Source organism: Carassius gibelio, chromosome B19, assembly GCF_023724105.1.
Source record: "Carassius gibelio isolate Cgi1373 ecotype wild population from Czech Republic chromosome B19, carGib1.2-hapl.c, whole genome shotgun sequence".
Classification (NCBI taxonomy): Eukaryota; Metazoa; Chordata; class Actinopteri; order Cypriniformes; family Cyprinidae; genus Carassius; species Carassius gibelio.
Genome location: NC_068414.1, coordinates 9837917 through 9855027, shown reverse-complemented (window position 1 = coordinate 9855027; position 17111 = coordinate 9837917). Strand labels below are relative to the sequence as shown.

At 44.4% G+C, this 17111-nt stretch overlaps 2 protein-coding genes across 7 annotated transcripts in view; one reads left to right on the top strand and one right to left on the bottom strand.

Moving 5' to 3' along the window:
• The window catches only part of LOC127979198 (tripartite motif-containing protein 16-like), a 41635-nt gene extending 38736 nt beyond the window's left edge, over nt 1–2899 (bottom strand). For all 3 annotated transcript variants that reach the window (XM_052584480.1, XM_052584479.1, XM_052584477.1), the window contains exons 1-5: nt 2264–2899; nt 1736–1831; nt 1392–1625; nt 1163–1310; nt 993–1034 (exon numbers count right to left, since the gene is read on the bottom strand). In XM_052584480.1, the coding sequence (XP_052440440.1) occupies nt 993–1034; nt 1163–1310; nt 1392–1625; nt 1736–1831; nt 2264–2839 (1096 nt within the window). In that variant the 5' untranslated portion in view covers nt 2840–2899. The remainder of the gene's footprint in view (nt 1–992; nt 1035–1162; nt 1311–1391; nt 1626–1735; nt 1832–2263) is intronic.
• The window catches only part of LOC127979195 (nuclear receptor subfamily 1 group D member 2-like), a 79116-nt gene that overhangs the window by 54996 nt on the left and 7009 nt on the right, over nt 1–17111 (top strand). The gene's annotated exons all lie outside the window — the stretch shown is intronic.

Below are 17111 nucleotides of genomic sequence, written 5' to 3'. Positions count from 1 at the left end.
CTCTCTTGTTCCGAGGTCACCGTGGCCACCAGATCCAGTCTGTGTCCAGATCAGAGGGTCACTGCAGTCACCCGGATCCAGTACTTATCCAGACCAGATGGTGGATCAGCACCTAGAAAGGACCTCTACTGCCCTGAAAGACAGCGGAGACCAGGACAACTAGAGCCCCAGATACAGATCCCCTGTAAAGACCTTGTCTCAGAGGAGCACCAGGACAAGACCACAGGAAACAGATGATTCTTCTGCACAATCTGACTTTGCTGCAGCCTGGAATTGAACTACTGGTTTCGTCTGGTCAGAGGAGAACTGACCCCCAACTGAGCCTGGTTTCTCCCAAGGTTTTTTTCTCCATTCTGTCACCGATGGAGTTTCGGTTCCTTGCCGCTGTCGCCTCTGGCTTGCTTAGTTGGGGTCACTTCATCTACAGCGATATCGTTGACTTGATTGCAAATTAAAACAGACACTATTTCAACTGAACAGAGATGACATCAATGAATTCAATGATAAACTGCCTTTAACTATCATTTTGCATTATTGAGACACTGTTTTCCAAATGAATGTTGTTCAGTGCTTTGGCGCAATGTATTTTGTTTAAAGCACTATATAAATAAAGGTGATTGATTGATTGAGTTGTGTTATGATTTTCATGAATTCACTTCAAAAACTGTTCTCACATTGAAATTTAGCAATTTGCAAAGATAAGCTTCTATTATATTTATATATTATCTATTCTTATGTATTTATGTTTAAAGTTTTCATCTGGAGTGTTTCATGTCCAGATTTTGCTTCTCTCAACTTACTTTCATGTTTATCCCAACTTTCTTTAGCATTTAAGCCAAATCCCTTTTTTTTTTTTTTGTGTAGCTGAACTTTAAAAAATATTTGTCCGGATTGAAAAAAAAAAAGTGCTTTTATCAAAAATTTACAGTAAACATCAGTATTAATGTATTGCAGAACTAAAGTGAGTGTGATTGTGTTTGTTAGTGACTTACATTGTAGGAAGTCCTCTCTGCTCCTGGGAACAATGTTACTGACTGAGAAAATAACAGATATAAACACTCAGAGAGAAAATGAGACCTGGATCTATTCCTTAGACATTTCTCTTTATGATATTAGATGATGTTTGTCTCGTTACAGAGAGCAGATAAATCTAATATTTTACCAGATATCTTTTTCATCTCCTCTTTGCAGAAATCCTCCAGTTTGAGTCTCAGCTGACGGACAGATTCTCTCACTCCATCAAAAGAAAAGAGGAAACTGTCAGAGATGTTTTCTGTAGATTCAGGAGGAGCTGAGAGAGACTGAAGACTCTGCAGGAATAACAACACACACGACTCAAAGACCTGATTATCTCACACTGTCCTCAATAACCTGCTCTACAGTTGGGTTACCTGCAGGAAATGGATGTGATCGTCTGTGTGTGAAAGCTGCTCCAGCTCAGTGTTTCTCTTCTTCAGATCTTCAATCTCTTGCTCCAGTCGCTCCATTTGTCCTTCAGCTCGACTCACTGCAGTCTTTTCCTTATCTCTGATCCGCTGTGTCACCTCAGAGCGGCTTCTCTCAATGGAGCGGATGAGCTCAGTAAAGATCCTCTCACTGTCCTCCACTGCTGTCTGTGCAGAGCGCTGTTAGACACACATCACAATCAGCTCTTACTGCTTCCTCACAGCGGCTTCAGTGGGACTGAAAGAGGAGTCAAACTGAGTCTCAAACTTCTCTTCTTCTCCAAACTCACCTTATGAGACTCCACAGCGTCTCTCAGCTGCTCAAGATCTTTCTGTCTCTGCTGGATTCTCTGCTGGATTTCACTCTGTGTCTCCTTCAAGTGTTTCTGGAGGAGACATTCAAAACAGCAAATCACATACAAAGCTATCACAAACTCATGTAAAATTGTGCCTGTTTGATTAAAAATATCTTCTCTACAGTGTTTCTCAGAGTTTTAAGATCATTAATTTAATTTAGTTTCCATGAAGTCCTCACATATGAAGGAGGGCATATGTTTATTATCATCATTTTTCTGCAATCAAGAATTAATGTGAAGTAATGGACAAAAACAATAACTGTGGTGCATGTAGAGTTATAGCAGAAATCTTGAGCGATGTGTCAGAGGTGAGTAAAGTTGAGCTCATGATCTAATGCACAGAGTCATGTAGTAACTCTCAATGGGAGAGTAGATCACATGATGCACTCATGATCAGCTGGAGACTGCAGTGAGGAGAAACACTTGAAGGGTCAGCATTAAATGTGTGATTTCAGTTCATACCTCTTTCTCTGTCCTCTCTGCTGCAGTTGACACAGTCTCGTGGTTTTTATGTTCATCTGTCATACAAAGTACACAAACACATTGCTGGTCAGTACGACAGAAAACCTCCAGAAGCTTCTCATGTTTCTGGCAGATCATCTGCTGCAGTCGTCCAGTGGCATCAGTCACTTTGTGTCTCTTTCCTGGACGAAACTCTTCATGACGCTCAAAGTGAGTTTGACAGTAAGACTCCAGACACACCAGACAGGACTTGACAGCTTTGTGTTTTCTTCCAGTACAGATGTCACACTCCACGTCTCCAGATCCAGCAGGAACAGCAGCTTTTAGTTTGGTCATCTTCAGTTTCTCCACCACTTCAGCCAGCATGGTGTTTTTAGCTAAAGCAGGTCTTGGACTGAAGGTCTGTCTGCACTGAGGACAGCTGTAGACTCTCTTCTGATCCTCTTGATCCCAGCAGTCTGTAATGCAGCTCATACAGTAACTGTGTCCACAGGGAATGGCCACAGGATCCTTCAGGAGATCCAGACACACTGGACAGCTGAACTGCTCCACTGAAAAAACACTGGCTTCAGCCATTTCACTGTCTACAGCAATACAGACACACAATCAACAGCAGAACAGTTTCAGTTTCTTTTAACTGAGTTTCCTGGTTCTGTGTTTGAGAGACGTGTGCAAAACAGGTGTGTCTGTAAATCTGAAAGCTCACATACTGAAATGTCCACTAGGGGTCAGTCTCATACAGAAACTCAGTTTAGTGAGAATACAAAGTGGGATAAAAACCTTTTCAGATAATACTGCATCCAAATTACTCAGCATTATTAGAAAGCTAAACGCAGAGTTTTATTAGGGCTTGAGCTAAACTCCACGAGACAGTGGCCCTCCAAGACCAGAGCTGCTCAGACATTTAGAAAAATATCTTGTTAAATAATTAGTAACACTTTAGAAACTGTTCCATCATTAATGATGACGAACTGGTCTCGTCAATTCACTTCAGCAGAGACCAAGTGGAGCCCCAAAGTGCATCAGGACTCTTTATCAAATAGGTGAGACTTGCAAGTATCAAACTAAGTCTTATTAATTTATACACTGTGTGCCTTACACGCATGAATCATTCTCGTCACCTTGCTGTAGGAGTTTGTCTGTACTGTGCCTCTACAGATCATCTCATCAATGTTTGCCCAGAGCGACCCCCGGACCAGGGCCCGGTTCCCCAAAACGTTCTTATTGCTAAGTAGTTCTTAACCTATTCCTTAACCTCTCTCTTAACGATTCCTGACACGTTAGTACGCTAAGTATATCTTCTGTAAGTCACAATTTCGTAAGGTTGGTCTGGACCATCTCTCTTAGCGTTGTTTGAGCTCTAGACTCTAGTCGCTGCCACTGTGCAGCAGTCTTTAGAAATCAGCGCAGTGCAATACAAGTCAAACTATGCTATGTTCACAATGTTGTGGCTCAACAATGATTTTATGTTATGGACATTTTAAGACTAATAATAAAATATGTTCGCAATGGATACAGGCCTATTTATGAAGTTGAATTCATGTGGTATCAGAACTAATATGGCGGTAATTAGCCTAGGCTTTTTCATAATGTCATTAAAGCATTTAAATTGGCAATCACTTTTGATAATTAAAATCTGGGAAACAATTTGGCTCTAAATGGCTAAGATCTATAAACGGGTAAGCACGGTGGTGTCCAGTAAGCGACCAACTATGGCAGCGATCCAATGTGTCCTTGCATTGAATCAAAGACGGTGCCGGCCGCAGAGCAGTTTAGTCCATGTAAGTATTTTTATTTGGCAAAACTTAAGCCCTTTTGACATTTTAACTGACGTGGCTATATTAAAAAAAATTGCCTCCCAAGCCAACTCATTATGGAGCTGCTGGACCTTCTCAGACCTGCGCTTGCCAGGCTAACGCTGCGGGATTTTGCTTTAAGCCCTGAAGCCCAGCTGCTTGCAGCGCTGAGGTTTTTTGCTACAGAGAACTTCATTGAGGTCGTGGAAGAAGGCTATGTCCAAAGCAAGACCTCTGTGTGGAGGTGCATCCACACTGTCACCAACGCCCTTCTGTGCCATGCCGGGGATTACATCTGGCTGCCAGCAACACGTCCGGAGGTCCAGGAGGTGCAGCAGGGCTGTTATGCCATTTCTGGCATCCCCAGAGTCTTTGGCCTGATGAATGGCACACTCATCCCTATCACCAATCCATCAGTGATTGATCAGGCGTACATATCGTGAAAGGGATATGAGGCCATGAACGTGCAGGTTATAGTGGTCCATAGGGGTGTGATCTCCGACATGGTGGCAAGGTCCAGCAAAACTTCAAGTTCCTCTGACAAAGAGCTTGGTGCCCTTTTTTTTTACGTTGCTTCCCCACCATATTCTGTCTCTAACTCTCTCTCTCTCTCTGTTAAAGCTGCAGTAGGTAACTTTTGTAAAAATATATTTTTTACATATTTGTTAAACCTGTCATTATGTCCTGACAGTAGAATATGAGACAGATAATCTGTGAAAAAAACAAGCTCCCCTGGCTCCTCCCAGTGTCCTATTGCCATTTGCAGAAATACATCGCTCCAGGTGAGAAACAACCAATCAAAGCTGCGGTCCGTAACTTTGTTTGTGTTCAAAATGTAGAAAAATGTATATAATGACACCATGAATCCATTTTCCAAACCATGTTTTTAGCTTGTCCTGAATCACTAGGGTGCACCTATAATAAGTGTTTATATTCAGACTATTTTAGATTGCTTCGGGGGTACCGCGGCGGAGTAACCCAGTACCTTTGTGATTCTTCATAGACATAAACAGAGAGAAGTAGTTCCGGCTACGATGTTCTTCTGCAAGACGCAAACAGTTCTGTTTATTAACCACTAGAGCGTCAAAAGTTACCAACTGCAGTTTTAATTGTATATAGGTTGCTTTTTATTGAAAACATTAACGAATGGCAATCAATACCACATTAAACAGAAGTAACTGCAGCTGCTTGCCAATCAATCCTGATTGTAAAGTACCTTACCAATAATATAAAAGTGTATAACATCATTTTTAGAAGTCGTTAAACCCACGTCAAGAAGCGGCACAAGTGGCACAACGGGATAAGGAGGGTGGATGGTTAGCAAGGGATACCTGGTTCGTCTACCCGTCACAACATATCATGTGAAGATATTGGCCTATAGCTTTTAGGTTGTAGCAGATCCAGATTTGTTTTTTTAAGTACAGGCTTAACAACAGCATGTTTAAAAAGAACTAGGAATGGCACCAGTTAAAAGTGAAGAATTAAGCATCTCAACAATAGAGGGGCCAGTAGAGACAAAAACTTAAACAAATAAAACCTAAAAATAAAACTAATATATATATATATATATAAACTTAAAACCTAAACAAATAGCACAGTAGGGACAACATCCATAGGACAAAATGATGATTTCATAGAATGTAACAGAGAGGTGATGTCATGTAATGTCGCAGGTGTAAAGGTGGACCAACAATGAGCAGGAGACAAGTCACAGACAGAGTTCTGGGCCAGTGATGGTACGATGTTTGCCCTAACATCACTGATCTTATTAACAAAAAAAGTGGAGGAATTCATTACAGTCAGATTTAGATAACACAGTTGTTTGAGGGCTAGTTGGAGAAATTATTTTATTAATGGTGTCAAATAAAATTCTGGGATTATGCTTATTCGAGGACATAACCTAAGGAAAAAAAGCGAGTTTTCAGCATCTCATTCAAGGTAACCCATAGATCTTTAAGGTGGAGCCTATGAGCCTCAAGCTTAGAAGATTTCCGAAGAAGCTCCACTTTTCTACAATTTCTCCTAAAACTTTGGAAAGCTTCATCAATCCAAGGACAGGGCTTTTTTGTGGGACACAGTGCTTAATTTAATTGGTGCTATTTATCTAAAATCAATAAACACTGACCATTAAAAGACTGGATAACCTCATCAACATCAGTGCATCCCATCAGAGAACATGAGTCAAACAAGGCAGAGAACCTCCCGGCAGTGTCATGATTAATAATCCGCCTTTGTGTCATAATTATCTGGGGCGGAGCATCTTGAGGAAAGTTAGGCCTAATCTCAATTCTACCCCTTAGCCTTTCCCCTTTACGTGAAGGGGTAGGGGTGTTTCTATTCAATTTTGGTTGGAGGGGTAGGGGTAAGGGGAAGGGCCAGATGGCCCTATACGTGAAGATTTTTTGGGACCACACTTCAAATGAAGGGGTATGAATTATCTCGGCAACATGGCTGCTACAGCATAAATGTAAGCTTTTTTTGACATTAATAAAGATTTTAACACAAAGTAATAATTTGTTTAATGTTACATTCAATTGTGAGTTCATATTAAATGTTACTCAAAGAAATGTTTGCAAAAATCGCTTATATTTGCTAACGTCATATTATTACAGACTGCATGATAGTGCCACAGCATATGTCTGATCAGGGCGATAACTGCCGTAGACATTGATGGGGGCTAATCCCCCCAATAATTAGAAATCGCTAAACTGTGCGTTTATCTTTTTAGAGTGAGTTAACTTAAAAAGCGTCTGTGCGTTTATCTTTTTAGAGTGAGTTAACTTAAAAACAGCGATTGTATCCTCTCGTCGCTGAAAAATATAATTTAGCGATTCAGTATTTCAACTGTATTTAATAAAAGTCGTTTTGGCAGCTTTGCCAAGTTTATTTTCTCCTGGATGTATGAGCTGCGCGATTTCTGATATCTGTAAGAAGCTCATATTATAATAATTAAAGGCTCTTATGCACACCAGCATACATATGTGTGTATTGTAAGAGATAGACAACGAATGATGGCATGTGACGGAATAGTAGTGGTGTCCCAATCCTTAGGGGCATATTTTCTCCCCTACCCCTTGTTTCAAGGGGTAGCGAGGGGTAGGGGAAGGGGAAGGGGAATAAAATAGAATTGGGATTGGGCCTTAATATTAAAAAACACACAACTATGGCCACTTGCATGTACATCTTCCACACGTGTATTTACTATATCTAGACAAAGAGAAAAAACAAGGTCCAGGGTGTGACCCTTAATATGCGTGGGTCCAGTAACATGCTGGATGAAATTAAAAGAGTCTGTAATAGAAAGGAGATTAAGTCAAGTCAAGTCACCTTTATTTGTATAGCATTTTATATAAAATACGTTGCGTCAAAGCAATTGAACAACATTCATTAGGTAAACAGTGTGTCAATAATGCAAAATGACAGTTCATCATTGAATTCAGTGATGTGATCTCTGTTCATTTTAAATAGTGTCTGTGCATTTATTTGCAATCAAGTCAACGATATTGCTGTAGATGAAGTGACCCCAACTAAGCAAGCCAGAGGTGACCGCGGCAAGGAACCGAAACTCCATCGGTGACAGAATGGAGAAAAAACCTTGGGAGAAAACAGGCTCAGTTTGGGGGCCAGTTCTCCTCTGACCAGACGAAACCAGTAGTTCAATTCCAGGCTGCAGCAGGATACAGACTGGATCTGGTGGCTACGGTGACCTCAAAATAAGAGAGAAACAGACTAATATTAGCATAGATACCATTCATCTAAAGATGTAGCAAGTACATTGGGTGTTATGGGAAGTGTTCCCGGTTCCGGTTTACCTAATTAATGCAGCCTAAAAATCCTTTAATGGATTTGGATATGAAAAAAGCATATTAGTATGTTACGTGTATGCCAGGTTAAAGAGATGGGTCTTTAATCTAGATTTAAACTGCAAGATTGTGTCTGCCTCCCGAACAATGTTAGGTAGGTTATTCCAGAATTTAGGCGCCAAATAGGAAAAGGATCTGCCGCCCGCAGTTGATTTTGATATTCTAGGTATTATCAAATTGCCTGAGTTTTGAGAACATAGCGGACGTGGAGGATTATAATGTAACAGGAGCTCATTAAAATACTGAGGAGCTAAACCATTCAGGGCTTTATAAGTAATAAGCAATATTTTAAAATGTATACAATGTTCGATGGTGAGCCAGTGCAGTGTTGACAGGACCGGGCTAATATGGTCATACTTCCTGGTTCTAGTAAGAACTCTTGCTGCTGCATTTTGGACTAACTGTAGTTTGTTTACTAAGCGTGCAGAACAACTACCAAATAAAGCATTACAATAATCTAACTTTGAGTTCATAAATGCATGTATTAACATTTCTGCATTTGACATTGAGAGCATAGGCCGTAATTTAGATATATTTTTGAGATGGAAAAATGCAGTTTTACAAATGCTAGAAACGTGGCTTTCTAAGGAAAGATTGCTATCAAATAGCACACCTAGGTTCCTAACTGATGACAAAGAATTGACAGAGCAGCCATCAAGTCTCAGACAGTGTTCTAGGTTATTACATGCAGAGTTTTAGGACCTATAATTAACACCTCTGTTTTTTTTTTTCAGAATTTAGCAGTAAGAAATTACTTGTCATCCAGTTTTCATCGACTATGCATTCCATGAGTTTTTTTTAAATTGGTGTGGTTCACCAGGCCGTGAAGAAATATAGAGCGGAGTATCATCAGCATAACAGTGAAAGCTAACACCATGTTTCCTGATGATATCTCCCAAGTGAAACATATAAAGAGTGAAGAGTAGCGGCCTTAGTACTGAGCCTTGAGGTACTCCATATTGTACTTGTGATCAATATGATACCTCTTCATTCACTGCTACGAACTGATGGCGGTCATATAAGTACGATTTAAACCATGCTAATGCACTTCCATTGATGCCAACACAGTGTTCAAGTCAATGCAAAAGAATGTTGTGGTCGATTGTGTCAAACACAGCACTACGATCCAATAGAACTAATAGAGAGATACAACCACTTGTATGAGCAGGTCATTTGTAACTCTAAGGAGAGCAGCCTCAGTACTATGATACGGTCTAAATCCTGAATGGACATTCTCACCAATACCATTTTTCTCTAAGAAGGAATATAATTGTGAGGATACTACCTTTTCTAGTATCTTGGACAGAAAAGGGAGATTCTAGTTCTCTTAACTAGTTAACTAATTAACTAGTTATTTGGGGTTAAGTTGTGTTTTTTTGATGAGAGGCTTAATAACAGCCAGTTTGAAGGTTTTGGGGACATATCCTGATGACAATGAGGAATTAATAATAGTCAGAAGAGGATCTATGACTTCTGGAAGGTCTAACATACATTTCACTAGCTAGGACCACGCCACAAGATATTGCCCAGATATGCAACTGGGGAAGAGTAGAAATAGGATGAAGGGGTCGAGGGAATGGGATGATGGTCAGGTTGATCAGGGAATCTTGAATTGATGGCTCAGGGAGACTCAGGGTGGGGGTACAGTCTCTAGTGTATATTTAGGCCAGACAATGAGGACCCCCTGATACAATCTGATAGAAATATAATGAGGGATAAGGTTGGTTGAATGGATGAGAAAGGGAGGGAAGGGTGGGTTCTCGAGAACGAGACTAGCAGAGTGGTGTGAGGTGGCCCGGTATATATGGAGGTTTGGAAGTCAGGTGATTGTTTGAGGCGTGGCCCTGCTCCCGAACTTTAGTTAACCTCGCTTAATCCCATTTCACTAGCTAGGACCACGCCACAAACCAGCTATGCAACTGGGGAAGAGTAGAAAGAGGATGAAGGGGTCGAGGGAATGGGATGATGGTCAGGTTGATCAGGGAATCTTGAATTGATGGCTCAGGGAGACTCAAGGTGGGGGTACCGTCTCTAGTGTATATTTAGGCCAGACAATGAGGACCCCCAAAGTTGGGAAGAGTTGAGATATGTGAGCTTAGTAAGCCTGTTCGTACGGAGAGGATGCAGAGGCTGATTAAGTTCAGGTGTTAGATGGTTAACGTGGGTTTCTGTTTTTCGAAAGTCTTTAAATATGAATGTGTTGGAAAGAGTGAAGCTGGGCAATCGCAGCCAGTGGTTATTCGAAGGAATAGTTGATCCCTCAAGTAGGTTTAAATGCACGTGGGGATCTGAGGAAGGAATGAGAGTGAGATTTTAAAGGGGGGGTGAAATGCTATTTCATGCATACTGAGTTTTTTACACTGTTAAAGAGTTGGATTCCAATGCTAAACATGGACAAAGTTTCAAAAATTAAGTTGTATGTTTGAAGGAGTATTTTTGTTCCAAAAAACCTCTTCCGGTTTCTGAAAGTTTTTTTTGAGTATGGCTCTGTGTGACGTTAGATGGAGCAGAATTTTCTTATATGGGTCCTAAGTGCGCGCTCTTCTGCCGGAAGAGCGCGCGCTCCCGTATAGCAGAGCACTGAGAGGCTGAGCACAGCCTGATCAGAGCGAGAGCGTCACGAAAAGTCACAAAAGAAGTGTGTTTTTGGTTGCCAGGGCAAGACAACCCTGCACAGATTACCAAAAGAGAAACAGCATTAAGGGACCAGTGGATGGAGTTTATTTTTACAGAGCATCAACGGAGTTGTGCAAGTGTTTTTGTTTGTTCCCTGCATTTCGGATTGCACATCGTTTATTTCTTAAGGATAATGCAGTCCCAATGGAAAAGGGTCACGATTGTGTGTTGGAACCACATGCTGTGAGTAAAACTGCTTCAAATATCTATGTGTTGTTAACTTAGGTATCAGCACGTAAGCACATCAAGTAAACAACATGCGATGTTGTCATCAAACTGCACTTTCCACATGTACAGCTTAAAAAAAAAAAAAAAAAAAAAAGACGACATAAAGTGGAACTTAGTCATTTTCCAAAACCGCTAAGCAAATATATACAGTTTCAGTACATACCACATAGCATACCGCCTTTGCTGATGCTGCTCTTGTTAAATTTCAGCCTCTGGATCTGTGTCACAGCTTCCACATGCTCTCAACTCAAAAGCCTACTGGCGCTCGTGATTCTTTAGCTCCGCCCATACGTCACGCCTCTAGGCGCTCGTGTTTATCCGGGAAAAATCGGTACAGACTATCTTTCTCTTATAAATATAATAAAAATAAACTCTTTTTGGAGTTATGAAGGATGCAGTACTCCCTTACGAAAATTAACCATGGTTTTACTACAAATAAAACCAAAAAACCATGGTTACTGTAGTTAAACCATGGTAACCACAAATTAACCATGGTTTTGCTATATTAACCATAGTTTTACCATGGTATTTGTAGTAAATCTGTGGTTTTACAAATGGCAGTCAATACGCCAAAAAACCATGGGTTACTACAGTTTTACTATAATAAAACCATGGTTATTTTTCATAAGGGCTACTCTATAGGTACTCAAGATTAACAGGATATTGAGTGAAAACGAGGATTTCACCCCCCCTTTAAGTTGAAGATATATAGTGGGTCGGTTGATGGAAGGAAGCTTTGAGACAGTTCCGACCGGAGAGGTATCGTGAAGATCATGCTTGGAGCAAGGCGATTAAGAATGGCTTCTTAGGAAGCCTATTTGGTGTTAGGTCAGTGGTATGACCGGCGAGAGATGCATGTTTATTCCGGAGCCAAGTCTAACTTCTGGAATGTCAAACGAGACGAGAGTCGGTTTACGAGATTAAGGAGTCGTGGTATAGGAGTTGCTCGGAGGAGGAGTTGTTGTTGAGTAGATTAAGTTGGCAGATGAGTAGAATCGGACTATTCAAACCCCCAAGGATGTTATATTATGACTATGGGACACATTTCATAATGCTGTGGAGACTGCTCTTGACTGTGAATTGTAGGAACTGAATTCCGGAGGCTGTTTAGAATCAACCGGGCAACCACCATATTAACTGCTGAAGTCTACTTAGGGTATTGCATCCGTATACAGCTCTTCTAGCTAGTGGCCTGTCGACTATGTCAGGTTCTTGATAGGAGTGCGGAGGTGCTTTGCAAGTCAGTCTGCTGGTATCGTAGGGTTATGAGAGCAGGAGTTTATCACGTGGCTCCATCACGGAATGCACAGGTGTGGAGGCGCCTCTAGAAGGATGTATTGAGTGGGGGAGGGGTTGAGGATGAGAGGGTATGGGAGGGGGAGGGGGTAGGGAAGGTAGGGAAAGAGGAAGGGGGAAGAAGGGATGTTGGGATGAGAGGATAGGAGGGGGGAGGAGGTAGGGAAGGTAGGGAGAGAGGAAGGGTGGAAGAAGTGATGTTGGGATTAAAGGATGAAATGGAAAGAGGTTTGGAAATGGAATTGGAGGTTGAAGGAGACCGGCTGGTCTGTGTGAGCAACAGTATAGAACATGCAATGCTCAATAGATCGCTTAATCACAGGAAGCCCCACCTTCTGAACGAAAGAACCAAACACTGCACGTCACTGGAGTTGCTATTAGAAGCTTCCTGGTTGCTATAGAAACAGTCAGCAGTCTTACACATGCACTTAAGACTGTGCGCTCTCACTGACTAATCTTAGCCTGGATAAGGTAACAATGCTGTTGTTAGGAGCATGTTCGTCCACTTGAGGTGCTGCTGAGGTGGTGCAGATGGCTGCGGGCCCTTCCGCTGAGGTCTAGGTGGAGCGGTTGTTAACTGTGTGATCATTCATCTGAGGCTCTGCTGTGGTGGTGTTGCTGCTGTAGCGGAATTATCGTTTTATGTGAGGTGCTGCTGTTGAAGCTGTATGATCGTTTCACCTGAGGCGCTACTGGTGGTGCTGTATGATTGTTTCACCTAAGGCGCTGCTGGCGGTGCTGTTGTAGCTGAACGATCATTTCGCCTGAGGCGCTGGTGGTGGTGCTGCTGGAGCTGTATGATCATTTCACCTGAGGCGCTGATGGCGGTGCTGTTGTAGCTGTATGATCGGTTTCGCCTGAGGCGCTGATGGCGGAGCTTTGTAGCTGTATGATCGTTTCGCCTGAAGCACTGGTGGCGGTGCTGTTGTAGCTGAATGATCGTTTCACCCGAGGTACTGCTGGCAGAGTTGTAGTTGCTGTATGATAATTTCACCTGAGGCACTGCTGCCGGTGCTGTTGTAGCCGAATTATCGTTCCTCCTAGTGCGCTGCTGATGGTGCTGTTATAGCTGATTGATCATTTCACCTAAGGCGCTGCTGGCGGTGCTGTTGTAGCTGAATGATCATTTCACCTGAGGCGCTGCTGGTGGAGCTGTTGTAGCTGTATGATCATTCCACCTGAGGCGCTGATGGCGGTGCTGTTGTAGCTGTATGATCATTTCACCCGAGGCGCTGATGGCGGTGCTGTTGTAGCTGTATGATCGTTTCACCCGAGGCGCTGATGGCGGTGCTGTTGTAGCTGTATGATCGTTTCACCCGATGCACTGATGGCGGTGCTGTTGTAGCTGTATGATCGTTTCACCCGAGGCACTGATGGCGGTGCTGTTGTAGCTAAATGATCGCTTCACCTGAGGCGCTTCTGGTGGTGCTGTAGTTAACTGCAGGCTCGACCGCTGGGTAATGTAGAGGTGGTGCAGTTGTTAGTTGTGAGGTCATCCACCTGAGGTACCGCTGTGGTGGTGGCGGTGGTGATAGCTGCAGATTTAACAATGCTATTTGGGCAGAAGTAACAACATTATGACACAGTGCTTGTCAGATTAGTTAGATAATTAGAAACACAGGGCCATATTCCTGTAAACAGCTGAAGTTAGGGTGGAAAAAAAGGATGTTGGGATGAAAGGATGTTTGTGAGTGGCTGTATGATCGTTTCGCCTGAGGCACTGGTGGCAGTGCTGTTGTAGCTGTATGATCGTTCCACCTGAGACGCTGATGGCGGTGCTGTTGTAGCTGTATGATTTTTCCACCTGAGGCACTGATGGCGGTGCTGTTGTAGCTAAATGATCACTTCACCTGAGGCGCTGATGGCGGTGCTGTTGTTGCTGTATGATCGATTTGCCTGAGGCGCTGGTGGCGGTGCTGTTGTAGCTGTATGATCGTTCCACCTGAGGCACTGATGGCGGTGCCGATGTAGCTGTATGATTGTTTCACCTGAGGCGCTGCTGGTGGTGTTGTTGTAGCTGTATGATCATTTCACCTGAGGCGCTGATGGCGGTGCTGTTGTAGCTAAATGATCGCTTCACCTGAGGCGCTTCTGGTGGTGCTGTAGTTAACTGCAGGCTCGACCGCTGGGCAATGTAGAGGTGGTGCAGTTGTTAGTTGTGAGGTCATCCACCTGAGGTACCGCTGGGGGGCTCAAAGTTTGTTATGACAGAAGTTTAATTGAACTCAATATAGTTGAAATAACTGTTTGTTATCTGCACGATTGAACTGGATACCTTGGATTTAAGAACGTGTTGAAGGCGACCCGTGGTTCAGCTGTCCTCGGCTCTGGATTCTAGAAGACGTGCAATGAGAGCGCTGAGGAAGCGTGAGCGAGCGGCCGCGACGGGAGCGGGAATTCATTTTCGGCGTTCACCGCGCTAATTAAGATGGCGAATTCGGCCCGTGAATCTCACTGACGGAGAGCAAGGAGGTTGGGCTCAGGATCTGCCTGAGATGAGTGTGTGAGTGGGCGCTCGAGGCCCAGGATGTGGATGATCCATCGCGAACGCTCTGAAAGAGACTGTGATCAGAATGATGAGAGGTGATCGTTGAGTGTCATCAGTGACGATGAATCAAACAGCGCGCCGTTCAGACCAGGCAAGTACACCTGTCCTTCTCGATAACGAGACTAGCAGAGTGGTGTGAGGTGGCCCGGTATATATGGAAGTTTGGAAGTCAGGTGATTGTTTGAGGTGTGGCCCTGCTCCCGAACTTTAGTTCCCTTATCGAGTCGGTCTCTCGACATTAGGTATGGGGAAATCCATTTCCTCGAAATTATGAAGTCTGATTGAATAACTCTTTTGCTTGCAAATAGCCAATGGCGCCCTCGCCCTCACCTGATTGGCTGACAGCCAACAATATAGGTGATGGTGGGCGCCAAAACCCTCAGAATCTTTTTTCTTCACTTGAGTTTGGTTTCGCCGTGGATTCACGCATACAGAGCAGAAAATTGTGGAAAATTATCCCCTCTCGCGTTCCGGTGATTTTACTCTTAAAATGTCTCTTTGCCGCATGTGTGGTGGGCCCATTGATTTCCCGGACGCACACGAGCAGTGTGTGCTGTGCCTGGGTCGGGCTCACGCAGAGGCGGCATTCGAAGGATCGGGATGTCGTGCCAGTGAGGAGCTTCCCATCAAGATCCTTCGTGCAAGGCTGGCCGTTACCCGTAACGGTGGCCCTGTATCTCCTGCCTCTCCCCCGTCCGCCGGCTTCCCCCTGAAGCCGCCCCCGCCTCGCTGGATCCAGAGCTTATGGCGATCCTCACGGAGGCGGTGGCAGATATGAAATTGGAGTGGACAGCCCCCAAGGAGCTGCCGTTTAAGAGATGGATGGACGGTTCTTTCCTCTGCGCGGGCCGCCAGGCTGAAGTCCCGCAGAGACTTTTTTCTCTGAGGTCCACGAAGAACTCACCCGGTCATGGCACTCCCCTTACTCAGCCTGAGCCCATGCACAGGGGACCCAGCTGCTGACGACGGTGGAAGGGGCAGAGAAATTAGGATACGCGCGACTGCCTCCCGTCGAGGATGCTATCGCGGCCCACCTGGCGTCTTCTCCCGGCTGGAAAACTGCCTCTTTGCTTTCTAAGCCATGTCGAGCTACTGCTCACATCGCCGAGAAGGCGTACATATCTGCTGGACATGCAGCATCTGCACTCCACACAATGGCAATCCTGCAGGTCTTCCAAACTCGGCTCCTTGGGTCTCTGGATGAGGGAAGCCCGGACCCAGAGTCGCTCAGGAAGCTGCGCACGGCGGCGGATCTTGCTCTCGCGGCGTCGAAAAAGGTAGCGCAGGGAATCGGCAACAATATGAGCAGCCTTGTGGTCCTGCATCGTCATCTGTGGCTGACGCTGTCCGGCATGCACGATGCCGAAAAGAGGCAGTTCCTGGATGCACCGGTGAGCCCCTTTTCGGTGTCGCGGTGGAATCTCTGTCAGAGAAATACGCCGAGACCGTCAAGCAGTCTAAGATGATGCCTCATCTTTTGCCGAAACGGTCTCAAGCCCCCCCTGCAGCGAGGTCCAGATCTTCTTCGGCACAGCGCCAGGCGGGAAATACCAGGCGCGCGTTCCCGAGCGCGGCAGAGCGTCGTAAGCCAGAGCCACCATTCCGCCAGAGGCAGCCCAGGAAGCCCCATTTTGGTCCTAAACCGGCCTCTAGCAGCCAAGGGCGCCCGGCTGGCAAGAAGGAGCAGCGTTCCTGATGCTCGTGCCAGGGGGAAGAGAGCGCGGGACGTGTTCGTCGGACCTGCGGCGAAAAGGGCATGTTCCCGCCCAGAGTTTGTCAAAGATGTAAATGTTGTGAGAATGAAACCGCTGTGTTCTGTTTCAATAAACATGCATTACATGCCTCAGCAAAAGAGCTTTCTTCCTCCCTCTACTATTACCTGCTACATAAGCGAAGCCTCTCCTCCGAGAGACGCTTCGCAAAGCAGAAGCTCGGGGACAACCGAGGAGGTGATGTTTGTTCCCGTGCAAGAAGCCGCGAACGAGTCGCCTGCCATTCATATAGCGGTCAATGCTTCCCCAGTGGCTGGCGCGCACGCCCTGCCGCAGCATGCATTAATACCCTCTGTATTGAGTCATCTCAGCATGTGGGCGACGCTCCCCGCGGCATCTTATTGGGTGATCAACACGATAAAATGCGGCTATATGCTCCAGTTCGCTCGCAGACCACCCCGCTTCGGCGGTGTGATTATGACAGAAGTGTCAGAACAGAGCGCCCCGCTGCTACGAGCAGAAATATCCTCTCTCCTGGCCAAACAAGCAGTAGAGATATACCCGTGGAACGGAGAAATTCCGGTTTCTACAGCCGTTATTTTCTAGTTCCGAAAAAGGACACAAACTACTAGCTACTACTAAATATTGTAGAAACATAATTTTCTGTAAAGTTGCTTTGTAACGATTTGTTTTGTAAAAAGCGCTATACAAATAAACTTGAATTGAATT